This window comes from Canis lupus, chromosome 7, assembly GCF_003254725.2.
Source record: "Canis lupus dingo isolate Sandy chromosome 7, ASM325472v2, whole genome shotgun sequence".
In the NCBI taxonomy this organism is placed as follows: Eukaryota; Metazoa; Chordata; class Mammalia; order Carnivora; family Canidae; genus Canis; species Canis lupus.
The window spans coordinates 64,294,530-64,309,038 of NC_064249.1; the positions used below are offsets into that span (position 1 = coordinate 64,294,530).

General features: G+C 42.2%; 1 protein-coding gene across 1 annotated transcript in view; it reads right to left on the reverse strand.

Annotated features, from left to right (window-relative positions):
* LAMA3 (laminin subunit alpha 3) overlaps positions 1–14,509 on the reverse strand; it is a 250,272-nt gene that overhangs the window by 140,706 nt on the left and 95,057 nt on the right. Inside the window, exon 13 of the mRNA XM_025429300.3 lies at positions 1,821–1,958. Within this exon, the coding sequence (XP_025285085.3) occupies positions 1,821–1,958 (138 nt within the window). The remainder of the gene's footprint in view (positions 1–1,820; positions 1,959–14,509) is intronic.

Below are 14,509 nucleotides of genomic sequence, written 5' to 3' on the forward strand. Positions count from 1 at the left end.
ATTAAGTAGAAGTTAACAGAATGTGTAAGTACATTTTTTAGTCAATCAAGATTTAAATCTTTAATTATCACAATCCTCTTGTTCCCCACCTGTACTAAAGTTATTTCTAAAATTAATTAGTTTGTTTTCCTGCTTAAGTCAATACAGTATTACAAGCCCAATATAATCACTCTTCAATAAAGTGGGATCTTGCAATGTCTCAGTATTACTATTACGCAGCAGTATTACTACTAGAAAGGAAGAGGGTTTGGGTAAGCCTGCCCTAAGCCTGGTTTTCCCAATAATTTAAATGATCTCATACTATGATCTGGTCTTCTCATTAAGTTTTTCCTTAGACATTTTGCCATTGTCTCCTCTTTGTTTCCTTCAGCTTGTCCTTTGATGACTTCATGTGTCTCTTTCTGTTTTGATGTTTCCTCACATTCCTTCTTCCGTAAGAGTAAATACATCCTTCCCTCTCTTTGCTGGTTTTCAACCTGGCCATGCCCTGCCTTTGGCTCCCGCCCAGGCTGACCACTGCCGCCATTTGACTCTGGAGGATTTATTGTGATGGTCGCACTGTGTGTGCCCACCCCACACACACCCCTTGCCCAGAAACCACAATGCTTCCTTCCACTCCTGACCCACTGGAGGTGAACAGACACACCCAGGACAGCCTTGCACTCTGGGATCCTTCAGGCCTTCTCGAAAGCAAACTGCCCCCTCTGGCTACCGGCTACAATTTCTACTGGCAAGAAAACCTGGTCTCTTGAGGATACTGGTGAGTAAAGTTCTGGGGAATCAAGTTGGCGCTGTGGCCCTGTCTTCACTCAGCTCTGATGGCAACACTCAAAGAGTTACCAAGAGCAGGAAGGAGTCAGAGAAAACCATATTCTCCAAGTGGAAAGTCTGGTGCAGCCTTCCTCAAACATCTCTTCTCAACAGAGAAAGAGGCTCTAAAGCAGCTGCAGGAGCTCCTTAGCACTGGAGTCTGCGCACCCCAGAGAACACAGGGAGATTCCACAGGCATCTTACTTCTGCACCGTCTCCCACTCTCTCACTGGCTCCTATCAGTGGGGAGGGGGTAGGTAGTGAGGATGCCCCGTGACAGTGACAGTGTTTCCTCCCTTGGCTCTAGGTCACCCTCTTCCCCTTGCACCCATGCTATGTGAGGACAATGCCCCTAGGATGCCAGAGCAGTGAGGAGAGAGGGGCAGAAACACAGCAAAGGTCTTGCTCTGCCCTCCAGCAAGGGGACCTACTAAAATCACCCCTCAGGGGATTATGGAGCAACCAGCATCAGTGCTGTGAGCCTGGAACCAGAGAGAAGCCAGGATGCTTTGGGAAGGGGTCAAGGAACACTTGGTGTAGCTAAAAGGGGTTCACGTTTGCCATACTTCTATACACAGAGAACTGACATGCAAACCAAGAAGTATAAATTTAGAACATGTGGGGGGCACCTGGGTGGCTCAGTGGTTGAGTGTCTTCCCTTGGCTCAGGTCATGATCCAGGGGTCCTGGGATCAGGTCCTGCATCAGGCTCCCTCCCCTTAGGGAGCCTGCTTCTCTCTCCACCTATATCTCTTTCATGAATAAATAATCTTTTTAAAAAATTTAGAACACTTGGGAATTAACAAAATTCTTTTAGGAATAAGTCATTTCTGGATTCCTTTGAGGATGCGTATCTGATACATGCATTTTCAGTGGACTCAAACTCAGGAAGGAACCAGGCAGATGAGGGTCAAATGTGTAGGGTGACTAGGGGTGTGTCCCCTGGGCTTGTCTGGGCTGCACACATACCAGAGAACAACCCACCCTCTGGTATTTTGATGTCTTCCCTACCTTGGCAGTGAGGGAAATCATAGGCTCCTGAGAGACACCTGTCACACCGCTGTCCTGTAATCCCCGGCTGGCATTCACACTGTCCCGTCACTGGGTTGCAGGGCGTCTGGTAGGAGCCAAGGACTGAACACTGGCAGGCTGAATAAAAAGACATCAGTCAGACCAGGACTGTGGGATATGGGACCTGGATAGAGCATGGTGGTGGGCCAGAGAAACCCAAATGCAAGTTCCCGCTACAGGATTTGTTCAGAGAGGCACAGTAGGTATGGCCAAACCAGAGCATTTACCACCATTCCACCCTCCTACTTCATATTCATCCATCGAGCAGACTTTGATTGAAGGCCTACTATGTTCAGTGGTACCAGGACTAGATGTGGGGGTGGAGGTAATTAAGAAAAATACACATTCCCTGACCTCAGAGAGCTAAAAAATCCAGAAGAGGAGCTAGGGAATTATTGACATAATATGAAGCACCTCCCTTGCCCCCACCGCAGCCAAGAAACTGTAAGAGAAATGAAGAAACATGCTAATGCCACTCAGCCTGCTCTTGGCAGACAGCGGGACAAGGACTCTGGTTTCTTACTGCCATCTGGGTCAGCATTGTTTCATGGGCCTATCTGCAGAGATCAGGTGCTTACCAAGGGGCTCATTATTGAGGAAATGTTCTTAGGTTCTGCAATGGTTAATTTTTATATGCCAACTTGGCTATGCTATGAAGCTTAGACATTTTGCCAACACCACTCTAGATATTGCTGTGAAAGTTGTTTTCTTAAAGATGTCATTAATATTTCAATCAGTTGACCTTGAGTAAAGCAGATCACCCTCCACAATGAGGGTAGACCTCATCCAATCATTTGAAAGCCTTAAGAGAAAGACAGAGAGTCCCAAGAAAGAAGGAACTCTGCCCTCGGATTTGAGCTGCAGCATCAATCCTTCCCTGGGTCTGTAGCCCACCAGGCTGCCTTGCAGATTTTAGACTCTCTAGCCCCCACAATCATGTAAGCCAATTCCTTAAAATAAATCTCTCCACACACACACACACACACACACACACACACACACACACACACACACCCTATGGGTTCTGTTTCTCTGGAGAGCCCTGATTAACATAAGCTTTCTGCTATTTCTGTCTTAAAGGAAAGTGAATGAGGAAACAGTGGCAGGCAGTTAGGGCAGCCCAGCAGTGGCAGCTCCAACCAACATAATGTGGAAGACATGGCCCCTGGCTCCTCAGGCCGCAGAGGCTGTCCATGGAGCCTCAGGAGACACAGTGACGCTCCAGAGGTAAAAACAAAGACCCAGCACATACGTTGTTTTACATCATGAATTAATCTGGCATCACAGGTCTCATTTCAATCCAGCTAGCAGTGACAGCTGCCAAGTTCCAAACCCAAACCTCAACAACAGCAGACCCTCTTGGAAATACTATAATGTCTCACAAACACTTTCATGCTGCTCGGTGTATCAGTCCAGGTCCTTGGAAGTTTCGGGAGTTTTTTTACTTCCCATCTATTCCTCATTGTTTCAGCTTTAAGACATTTTTACTCCCAAAGAGTATAAAAAATAATGACCATAAAGCTCCAAAGGGACACGGAGTGTGTCTGTTGTGCTCCTTCGATGGCTTCCAGCATCACATACAGCCCTGGACCCAGTAAGTGCCAAATAGATATTTGCTGATTGAAAGAATAAGTAATGCCTGAAGTCTTCCTGAGGTCCACACTGTGTAGGCTGCTGGCACACATTCCCTTACTGAATCTTACAGCCCTGCCATGAGGGTAACGCCACCCTCTTCTCCATCAGTAAACAAGCTCATGGGGTGTGGTGGGGCTCTACTGATGCCATGTAAATCATAAGGTAAACACTGCATCTTACTGCGTCTGGGACTTGGAGCTTTTCCTTCTGTTGGAAAAGCAGGCTGGCACCTTCTCTAGTCAAAGCCACAAAGCCAACAGTCAGCTCCACTTGTCACCACCCACCTCTCTGGTTAACAGGGCATAGAGCAGATTAAATCTTCAGAAAGTCCTCAGGTCTCTTCTAACCAACCACCTCAATGTTCTCCCAGGTGAAAATTGAATTACGAAGTGAAGGGTCAGTTCAAGACCCAGTCTCACCCATGCTCAGCCCTAGGGGTTTTTTTTTCCCCTCCTAGAAGAGTGGGGCAGGGTCTCCTGGGAGTGTCCCCAGCCCTAAACCTGCCCTGCAGTGCCAACCACCATTAGCTGGAGCCACATGGCCTCTTCTCTTGGCTAGTTTTGTCTGATTCATGGGACTATGCTGACAGGTAGAAGGAGGTTAATCTTGTACTGGCAACCTATTTAGGGGAGTTTTCTAAGGAAAGACCTGCCACCACCTCCCAAGGACTACAGCAAACCCCAATGGGGACATTTCCTGGCCATGGGTCAGGTCCGTGTGGTTGAGGTTTGGGGTCAGCTGCACTCGGCGCCTCTTTGGTTCCTAGTCATGGGAGGACCACTTGTTTCCACAGCCCACATCCTCCTAGGCTCTATTCTAAGTGCTGCCTAGTTGCTGCCCAGCAAACTGTACCAGGAAAGGAAGGGAGAGGAAGAAGGAGAAACATGAAAGAGAGGAAAGCAGGAATAAGGAATAGGATGGGAGGAAAAGGGGGGAGGGGTATTGGGAGGAGGAAAAGTGGGGAGTAAACCCCTCAAATGACCACATTCACTGAGAGAATTACAGTAGTTGCTGTAGTTGAAGATAAAGAGGTGACCAGACATCAATGTAAACACAAGTTTTAAACATGTAAAGACAGTTATCCAGGGTGGTCTCCTATCTATGATTTGACTTTCACCTATGAAAAAACTGCAGGGCACTTGTGTGAGTCAGAATTAAAATGAGAAGAATACAGCATTGTACTTAGGCAAGTCTGGAACAAATTAAATTAATGCAAAACATGAATGCAGAACCACAACTGGCAAGAACTTAGAAGGATTTTAGAGTTCCTTCTCAAGAAGATTTTTTAAAAATCTTTGAAATAATATAGAGCAAAGCCATAAGAACATTTTTTTGGCTAGAATATACTGGACCATCCGGTGTAGCATTTGGGGTCATGTTGATTTTACTCTAAAGTTCAGTGGCCAAGCAATCAGTTTAGTGAGTCTGAGCTTCAGCCACTAGCCTCAAAACTGCCCCCAAGGGAAAATTTTAAAAAGAACACAAAAGCTGTTAGAAAAAGGATAGAGCAAGAGGAGAGACATCATTCTTCCAGAACCTAGTGGTCCAAATGGAACCACAAGCTTCAAGATGCATGCCTACATCATGCCAGGAATATGGTGGATGGTGCATTTCCTGCAAAACTTGAAAAAGAGTGGTGGTGGTAGGCTCCTCTGAGGCTGGATGTACTCTGTCTGGCAAGGTCCACCGAGACAGGGCTTAAAGAGATTGCTCCCCCTACACCACCCTGTTCCAGTTCCAAAGCCTGAACCATGCTTCCTCCCTCACTGGAATGGGACTAGAATACACAATGCACATACTCCTCTGCCTCATTGCGTGAGCCTTTCTCTCCACTTGAGCCATGACTTTGAACCACAGACAGAACCCAGCAGAGGCTTGAACATACATTCACGTGGGAAGCCAGGGAGCACCTGCTGCTCCCCCCCACCCACCCTCTGTCCCTCCCTGCAGCCCTCGGCACACCTTCTCAGTCTCCTGTTTCCATGGCCTGCCTTTTGGCCAGTAAGCTAAGATGACTTTGATAGACCTTTGGAAACAGAGCTCTAAACCAACTGTACCAAAAATATAAACAAGAAGATAGAATATTTTTTAAAAATCCAGACTCTATCACTTAACACAAGGATGTTGCATTATGTTCAATAGCTGATTAAAGAGTTTTCATGTCAGGTGTCATCTTCTTGGAGGGAAAAATGCTACAGTTAAACCTCAGAGGTTTTCTAATCTCTTATGGGACTAGTCTCTTTGGGGAACTAGGTTTTCTCAGAGAGCTGACAATTTTACCGACTCACAGTTTTGCCACCCTGCTTTGGTTATGGCATCCTGATGTTGCAGTGGTGGGGTGGGGGTGGGGGTAGGGAGTAGGTCTAGCCCTTACTCCACCCATGCTGTTCAGACAATGGTCTTCACTGTAGTTCCCTGGATGTGGGGAGACTCAGGCTTGGCCAGTCAGGACACAGAATTCCACAGCCATGGAGTTGGTTCAGGAATGGACACATGATCCAATCAGAACCAGCCTTGACCTGGAGGAAAGCATGCTCTTTTCCCTAGACTTGAACCTGAAAGGATGAAGGTCTTAGTCGGCTCCAGTTGCCGTAACAATATCATAGATTGGGTGGCTTGAACAACAGACATTTATTTTCTCACTGTTCTAGAGGTTGGGAAGTCTAAGATCAAGGTGTCAGCAGAATCGGTTCCTAGGGACTCTTCCTGGTTTTCGGACAGCAGCCTTCCTCCTGTGCCCTCATATGGCAGAGAGAATGTATGTAAAGGTTCATTGGTGTCTCTTCTTAAAACATTAATCCTATCAGATCAATGTTCCAACCTTGACCTCATTTAACCTTAATTACTTCTTTACTCCAAATGTAGCCAGTCACCTTGGCGGTTAGGGCTTCAACACATGAATTTGGGAGGGATACAATTCAGTCCATAGCAACATATGTCTAAGAAGTGTCAGCTACCAAAAAAAAAAAAAAAAAAAAAAGAAGTGTCAGCTACCGCCTTACTACCACCTGAGACCTAAAAATGAAGCCAATCTACAAGATAGATTTGCAAGATGGGGAAAAACAGACTTGCCGACGTCTTTTGAGCCCCTGGATTAATCTGTTCCTGAAACCAAATATGCCTGAACTATTCAATTACAGCCAATAAAGTCTTTTTGCCTTAAGCCAGTTTAGGTTAAGTTTTCTGTCACATGAAACTATAGAGTCAAAATTGACTCCTTAATCACCAAAATCTTTTCATTTTAAAACTAAATAGCACTCTTACTAAAATGTATTATATATGTTCCTTCCTCCTGAAATAGCTATTCAGATGTAATTTCACCACTACATCATGATCCAGAGCCATTACTATGGTACTCATTTCCTTATTCTAACAGTGACATCCTCAGGACCTCCTGAGTTGAGGAGGATTATTTGCTCTTCGTCAAATGGTGCCAAGCTACTATACTTCCTCAGTTTCTCGTCTGTTTTTCTGTTTCCTCCCTTACTGTCAATGTGTTGCCTTGGCAATATTTCCCTCTCTTCTAATTGTATGTTTCTAATTCACCATGAGTGTGGCTTAGAAAACAACCAAACTTAGCATAATTATTTTTTTTTAATGAGGCATAAGTAAGACAGGATCTATGGGATTCTTCTAGCAGTTAATGCATGAATTTTAGCGCATGTCTTTGGAAGCATGCTTTTTCACTTTACAGAGGCAATAGGGGTTGAGGGGTCTCACTGCTTGCTTCCCACTTTTGCTCCAGATACATGAGCCAGATAACCAAATTCCATCTAGATGGAATAATATTGTACTACAGTTGAAAGAATGATAGAATATGTTTAAAAACAGTCACTTTTTAAGTGGAAAAAAATGACCAGAGTTTGAGGTTTATTATAGAAATCTATGTTTAAACAGGCAGAGCTTTAAAAATAATCACAGTTCCTATAAGCAGTATGTGAACCATGGAGTCCCTTTTAAAAAACTATGGTAAATTAAGCTACATGAAGGTGCAACTGAATGTCATATAATTGGGGTATTAAAAAAGCATAGCTCCTGCTGTAACTGAATCCCTTGGATCCTTTCAACTTCATTCAGGGCTGGTGATTATCCCCCTGCACCTAGATGAACATGCTAGTAAGTTATTGGGCTCTTCAGCACTCTCTTAGGTAAGAGAACAATCATTAAGTCAAAACCCAGTTTAAGGTCAAATCCCAGGATATTTTTATTTATACCCTCCTTTCTGCTTGCTGGGTTTCAGGCAAGACTATGGATTAAAGAGGAAACAAGATGTGCATCTCGGATGAGTTCTTCATGCCCTTTGGACCTTACCTGTCCTATAGACAATGTGTAAAAAGGTAAGACAGAGTGGTCTCTTGCATCCCAAACAGATTTAGGAACGAATTATGCAATGTACACTGGCACAGGTGAAATCGATTTATCAGATAACTGCTGCAATCTACTGAGTAATGCTTTTAAGGTGAAAGAGAGATCCTAAATTCGCCCAAATACGCCATAATTTCAGACAGTAACTATCTGAGAATCTGAAGCCACAAAGCCAAAGAGTAGAATGAAAGCAAAGTGACCAACTTCTCAGAATCAAAGACAAAATCCTCCAGGATTACTTAACACAGTAACTTTCAAATTTTTTTAGCTACATCCACAGTAACATATAAATTTTACACTGTAACTCAATAAACACACCATACACGCACACACACACACCCAGATTGACAGATAAAAATGCGGAAACAAGGATATTTATTAATATATAACTATGAACAACAATAACTTTGCAAAACATTTCTTTCTATTGCTGCTTATAATGCAGAGTTTCTATTCTATTTCATTTTAATGCTGGTCCAAACTCACTGAATTGATTTCTCCATGCACTAGAGGATGGTGACCTGCAGTGTGAAAATTGCAGTCTGGGAAGCACAGTGCTCGCGCTTTTTGAGGTCCTGGCACCTCTAGGTGCTGCAGATATGAAGGAGAATATAATTCCTGAAGGTACACCAGGGTGGAGGTCAAGAGACAGGATATTACTCATCACTCTGCAACTACCTAGCTTCCCCTGGATCTCAGATGAGTTGCAGTAAAATAAGTAATTTCAATTTCTTGTAACTCCAAAATTCTAATGCATATTGTTTTATCACTGTTGTAAATAAGATACCAGGAGAGATGGGTGCAAATTTACAGAGCAATAAGGCTGAAGTGCATCTGGAGGGAAAATATCCTGCTTTCATGTGTTGGATTCCAACTCCCTCCTTATCTTTTTGAAACACAGGTTTACTGAGATATAATTCATATACTATATAACTCATCCATATAATATGTACAATGCTTTTTAATGTATTCACAAGGTTGTGCAACCCTCGGCACAATCTAATTTTAGAACCATTTTTGTCCCCCCAAAAGAAACCCCATCCTCGTTAGCAATCTCCATTGCTCTGTCTCCGCCAACCTCACCCACCTCCATGCCAACCCTAAGCAACCACTAATCAACTTCCTGTCTCTATGAATTTGTCTGTTCTTGACAGTTCATATAAATGGAATCACACAATATGTGGCTTCTTTCACTTAGCATCATGTTTTCAGGGTTCATCCAAGTTGTAGCATGTGTCTGTATTTTACTTTTTCCCAATAATATGCCATAATATAAAGAGACTATATTTTATTTATCCATTCATCAGCTCATAAACATGCAGGTCATTTCCCTTTCTTGGCTACTCTGACTAATGCTGCTATGGACATTGGTGTACAAGCTACTGTGTGGTTGCATGTTTTCATTATCCTTGGCTGTATAACTACGAGTAGATTTCCTGGATCATATGGTAACCCTAGGTTTAACATTTTGAGGAACAGCAAAACTGTTTGCCAATTGGCTATGTCATTGTGCATTCCCACGAGCCATTTATGAGGGCTCACATTTCTCCATATCCTTGCCAACTTCTGTTCTTGCCTGCCTTTATAGGGATAGAAAATGATATTTCATTGTGCTTTTAATTTGCATTTACCTAATTACTAATGATATGGAACATCTTTTCATGTACTTATTGGTCCATTGTAGAACTATTTATTCAAATTCTTTGTCCATTTTTTTAATTAAGTTGTCTTTTAATTAGAGTGTTGTAAGAGCATTTTAGATATTCTTTTTTTTTTTAAGATTTTATTTATTTATTCATGAGAGACACAGAGAGGGAGGCAGAGACATAGAGGGAGAAGCAGGCTCCTCACAGGGAGCCTGATGTGGGACTCAATCCCTGGACCTGGGATCAAGCCCTGAGCAAAGGCAGATGCTCAACCACTGAGCCACCTAGGCATCCCTCTTTAGATATTCTTGATACTATATATCTGTGCCTTATCAGACACATGATTTGCAAATACTCTCCTTTATTCAACGGGTTGTCTTTTCACCTTCTTGATAGTGTCCTTTGAAACACAAAGGTTTTTAAAGTCCAGTATCTGTTTTTTCTTCTGTTGCCTGTGCTTTTGGTGTCAAATCTAAAAAATTATTGACTGACCTAAGCTCACAAAGATTTATATCTATGCTTTCTTCTAGGAGTTTTATAGGCTAAGCTCTTACATTTAGGCTGTTGATCCATTGGGGTTAATATCTGTAGATGGTATGAGTAGAATCCACTCATATTTAATGTTAATGATACAGTTGGGTTTTACTTCTGCCATTTTGCATTTTTCTACATGTCTAATGTCTTTTTGTTTTTTTGTTCCCCTTTTATTGCTTTCTTTTGCATTCAATAGATATTTTCCAGTGTAGCATTTTACTTCCTTTAACAACTTTTTAATTATTTTGTTATTGTCTTACTAGTTGCTCTAGAAATTACAAAATACATCTTACCAGAATCTACTTCAGATTCATATTAACTTAGTTCCAGTGACATGGAACTCCATGTAACTCCATTCTTTCTCTGTTTTTGTGCTATTATTGCTATACATATTATGTCCAAATGTCAAAACCCAACAATATATTGTTAAAATTATTTATATAGTCTGTATCTTCTAAAGAGGCCAATAGAAGAAAAGAGGGAACATATAATGTATAGAGTATCTTAATAAACTTCCTTATTTATCTTTTCTGGCTCTCTTCATTTCTTGCCATAGATTTGATGTCACTTCCTTATTCTAATTCATAGCTTTGTTCTCACCCATCTCCTTTGCACTATTATTGTTAAATATATTACATTTATGTATGACACAGGCATGTATATATTGCTATGTATGTTATAGGCCCCCCAACATACATACATATGAGTGTGTGTGTGTGTATGTGTTCAGTCTTGTGCAACTTCTTTTAAAATCAATCAGGACAAGAAAGGATTAAAAATGCAAATATATTATCTTTTGTAATACTTATTATTATGGACTGAATTACGTGCCCCTCAAATTCATATGTTAACCTCTAATGTGATTGTAATTGGATATAGGACCTTTAAGGGGGTAATTGAGGTTAAATGAGATTATAAGGGTGGAGCCTGATTCCTACCAGACTGCCTTTTAGAAAGGGCAGAAATATCAGAGATCTCTCTCTCTCATTCTTTCAACCCATACATACAGGAAAGGCCATCTGAGAATACAAGGAGAAGGCAGCTGTCTGCAAGCCAGGAAGGGAGTACAATCAATCTTCTAGCACCCCAATCTTAGAATTCTAGTCTCTGGAACCATGAGAAAATGAACTCCTGTCATTTGGGCCACACAGTCTGTATTATCCTGTTATGGAAGTTCAAGCTGACCAATACACCTACCTAATTCCTTCACCAACATCTATATTTTGCAGGTGGATTCCAACTACTGTCTGGTGTCACCTGCTTTCAGCCTTGAAGAACTTCCTTTAGTATTTCTTGTAAGGCAGGTATGCCAGCTTCAAATTCTCTTTTTGTTCATCTGGGAATCATCAAAAGATAATTTTGATGGATATAAAATTTTTGGTTGACAAAAATTTTACTTTCAGTTCTTAAAATGTGTGGTCCCACTGCCTTCTAGCCTCTGTTGTTTCAGATGAGAAGTCAGTTAACATTCTAACTGAAATTCCTTGGCAGGGACTGTGTCATTTTTCTTTTGCTCTTACAAGACCTTTTTTCTTTGTCTTTCAACATTTAAACTATGAAGTGTCTGATTAATGGATAAAGAAGATGCAGCATATATATATATCAGTCCATAATAGTAAGTATTACAAAAGACAGTATATTTGCATTATATATATAACATATATTTGCATTATATATATATATATATATACACATAACAAGGTCAGTGTGGAGATCAGAACCCTGAGATCATGACCTGAGACAAGGGCAGATGCTTAACTGACTGAGCTACCCAGGTGCCCCTACTATTATTTCTTTATTTTTTCTGGCCCTTCCTCTTTCCTCTCCTTCCAGTACACCCATTACATTGATGTCAGTGTACTTTGGTGTCCCATGTTTCTCTGAGGCTCTGTCCATTTATCTTCATCCTTTTTCTCTCTGTTTTTCAGACTGAATAATCTCTATTGATCTGTCATCAAGTTTGCAGATTCTTCTGCTGGCTCAGATCTACTATTGAATCCCACTGGTGAATTCTTCATTTCAATTATACTTTTCAACTCCAGAACTTCCATTTGGTTCTTTTAAACAGTTTCTCTTTCTTCATTGATATTCTCTATTTGGTAAGACATTATCATTACCCTTTCCTTTAGTTCATCACGCATGGTTTCCTTTACCTCTTTGCATATACTTATAACAGCTATTTTGGTCAGCTAAATCCACCATCTGAGCCCATTCAAAAGCTGTTTCTATTGGCTGCTTTTTACCTGCGTATGGGTCATACTTCCCTGATTCTTTGCATATTTCATTTTTTGTTTTTTGCTTCTGAAAGCTAGACATTCTAGGTAACACAGTGTAGCAACTCTGGCTACCACCAGGATTGTTTTTTATTTGCTTATTTGGTTGGCTGTTTAATGATGTGGCTGAACTAGTTCTGCAAGATCTACTTCCCCTCCAATATCCAGCCTCTGATGTTCCTATTCAGATTTTCCCCTTGTGTTTATCTTCTGGCCTGGCCACCTTAGTGGCACCCCTGGGTCCGTACAAGCAACTTCCTGATTGAAGGTTCTGCTTGGCCAATCAGATTTTTTATCCTTTCCCATTGCATATGTGTTTAGCTTGGAGGCTGCTCCCACAGTTTGGAGAATTCACTCCCCCCCCCCCCCCCCCCCCCGCCACTTACATTCAGCCATGGACTATTGGTTTGGATCTTTCCTCTCTGGTTGCTGTTGAGAGGCCACAGCCTTGGGCACCATACAGTTCTAGATAACCAGCGATGATGATGGTATCATTTTCAAGCCTGACCCCTTTGGAGTTACCCTGTGTCTGAGCAGCTTGCTCAGTCAGTGTTTGGTTAGAGATTGTGCTTAAACCCCTTTTGCCAGTGCAGCTACCACCCTATGGTAATGGATTTGTGCACAACATGGGGATATTTCTGAGTCTTCCCCCTGTCTGATTGGACTCCTCCTGAATAGGTGCAATCTAGTTACATGCACACAACCTTTCTAACCCGCAGACTTATCTGTGATATAAGAAGGGCTCTTTTGGTTGAAATTCCTCTGATTCTCTCTATTAAACTTCTGGTTGCTCTGCCATTATGTTTGTATCAGAGCTACCAGCCTCCTTGTAATTGCTGTACATCAAGATCTACATTGTTTTCTACAACACCCTTTGGCACCCTCTGTTAAAATAATTCCCTCAGACAGAGCTTCCAAACTCTATCATTATCATTATGACCTACCTGTCCTCTGGCTGTGCAGAACCACTGGACCACCAGACTTGAAGATGAGGACCCACTTTTTCTGGAGGACAGCCCTGCTCTACAAGCAGGCACTGGGGATAGGAATAGTAGTAGCTCCTGGTTGTTTCAGCTTGCCTCTCCTGGCTTAGGACCTCCACCCTATGAGCTAGCGGGGATTGGGGTGATTAGACTCTGTATTTTCAGTCTGCAGTGCTTGGTGTAGAGTCTCCACCATACAGGTGGGCAGGGTGGAGAAAGAGAAGATAGGATCCTCTCTGCTCACCCTGCCTCAAATAGAGCACTGACAGTCCAGGCCAGGGGGCAATGAGAAATGCCAGCAGCCTGTCCATCCTCAGGTGAAAAGGTAGCCCCAGAACAGGAATTTAGAAGAAAAAGAACTCCCATCTTCTCGGCTGTCTATGCCCAAGGTAGGGATTCTACAACAAAGAGTTGGGCTGGTGGGGCTAATGGAGCCCAAATGTCACAGACTTGTTCTTACTGATATTTAGATTTTCTTAAATAAATGTTTCTTCATTTGCTCTTAGGACAATTTCCAGAGATTCTAAATGATTATTTAAAACTTATTACCAGCTAAAGTTTTGTTTTGTTGGAGAGAGCATCTCACTGAACTCCCTACTCCATCATTCTGGATATCCCACCTCCCACTGCTCTGTCCTAAATACACCTTTGTATTTTTTCCCTGCCTTAAAATGAATTAGTTCTAGTAATGAAGAAATGTGGAAAAGTGCATTCTTAAAATATTGTATTACTTTTCACCTTGGTATCCACAAACACAAAGGCCCAGTCGGACAGCCTTGCCCAAGGGAATGACTAGATTGGAATATTTGTCATTCATTCTAGCAGAATGAGTCTGAAGTTGTGGCTGGTAAGGAGGAAGAAAACAAAGAAAATCTTTGGGATCCTTCCAATTATGAGCATAGCAGCTGACACAGAACTAATATGAATGTCGGCAGATTATTACAAAATCAACATGAGACACTGTCCGCTCCTTGCCTCCAAACAACTTACATCTAAGATATAATTGGGAGAGTGTCAGCAAAACAAAGGGCAGCTAGAAAATGCTTACCTGTTACAGGAGGGGAATGAGATAAACAACTTGGTGGCCCCAACCCTTCTGCTTTTGGTGAAAGGACCTTGTCTTCACTGCTCATCATCTTGCCTCCTAGTACCATAAGCTTCTCTGGGCTTGGGCCCTCATGGACATCTAAAAT